At 55.6% G+C, this 1,030-nt stretch overlaps 1 protein-coding gene across 1 annotated transcript in view; it reads right to left on the bottom strand.

Moving 5' to 3' along the window:
• Positions 1-303: 303 nt before the first annotated feature.
• MONBRDRAFT_29719 (uncharacterized protein) overlaps positions 304-1,030 on the bottom strand; it is a gene marked incomplete at both ends in the record, with an annotated part of 21,180 nt that continues 20,453 nt past the window's right edge. Inside the window, one exon of the mRNA XM_001750127.1 lies at positions 304-942. Within this exon, the coding sequence (XP_001750179.1) occupies positions 304-942 (639 nt within the window). The remainder of the gene's footprint in view (positions 943-1,030) is intronic.

Below are 1,030 nucleotides of genomic sequence, written 5' to 3'. Positions count from 1 at the left end.
GGATTGAAGCAAGGCGACAGAACAAGACAGAAGGAGGGAAGTGGAACGACCGAGGTCAAGAAGGAAAATGGTACCGATCCAGGGAGATCGCTCCCATTTATAGCAGGTGGAAACACACACACACAGTGGAGACAGAGAATGGACTATCACACTGAAGACAGGTGGAAGCGATATCAGCAATCTGTTGGGACCAACAGATGCCACAACAAGATGATACACCAAGATGGTACAGCAAGATGTTACACAACAAGGTGGGACAACATCAAGTACCAGAGGACACACAACGTGGTAAAGTATACCGTCTCAGATTGTGCCTCTAATAAAACCCATCATGGACACGACCGCAATGGCAAAGGTCGTGTCGCTCAAGCGACGCAACTTGTCCCGACCCCGCATGGTCAAGACAGTGCTGACGCCCCACTCACGTGAGGCCAGATATGCCTGCTGCAGGTCCAGCGCGCACTTGGCCATCAGGTCGTCCAGTGCCGCCTTGGAGCGGAGGGCAATGATCTCAGCTGGTCGCTGAGTCCCCGCGTCCTTGACCGTGGCCATCTGGAAGCCGGCTCGCTGCACGTGGGCCTCAAAGTCAGCAGCCCTCGATTCATCCTCCAAAAGTCGATCGTAGACCCGAGGGTAGTGAGTGGCCAGCTTGGCCATGTTGCAGACATAAGCCACCGGACCGCGCTCAATCAAGTCGTGCAGGCCAAAGCCCCCGGTGTTGGCCCGTGTGAAGAGGCGAGCCTCAAGGAGCTGTTCCAGCGTAACGTCATGACCTTCAGCTCCAGCCGGTGCAGACAGGTTTACCTTGGCAAAAAAGGCTTTGACAAAGGTGTCCTTGCAAGCACGGTTCAAGAGCTCGGACAAGCCCGACGTGAGACTTGGGGGCAGCGTGTAGAGGTGGTTGATGAGGCTAGGCACGTACTGCATGGCCGTGAGGAGGGCCTGAAGCGAGACACCGGTCGTCAGCATGTCATTGAGCCTGCCAGCAATGTGCTTTGCCTTGTCGTTCAGCTGCTTCTTCATCCACTCG

Source organism: Monosiga brevicollis, genomic scaffold, assembly GCF_000002865.3.
Source record: "Monosiga brevicollis MX1 MONBRscaffold_37 genomic scaffold, whole genome shotgun sequence".
NCBI lineage: Eukaryota > Choanoflagellata > Craspedida > Salpingoecidae > Monosiga > Monosiga brevicollis.
Note: the sequence above shows the minus strand (reverse complement) of the source record. Positions and strands in the feature narration are given on the sequence as shown.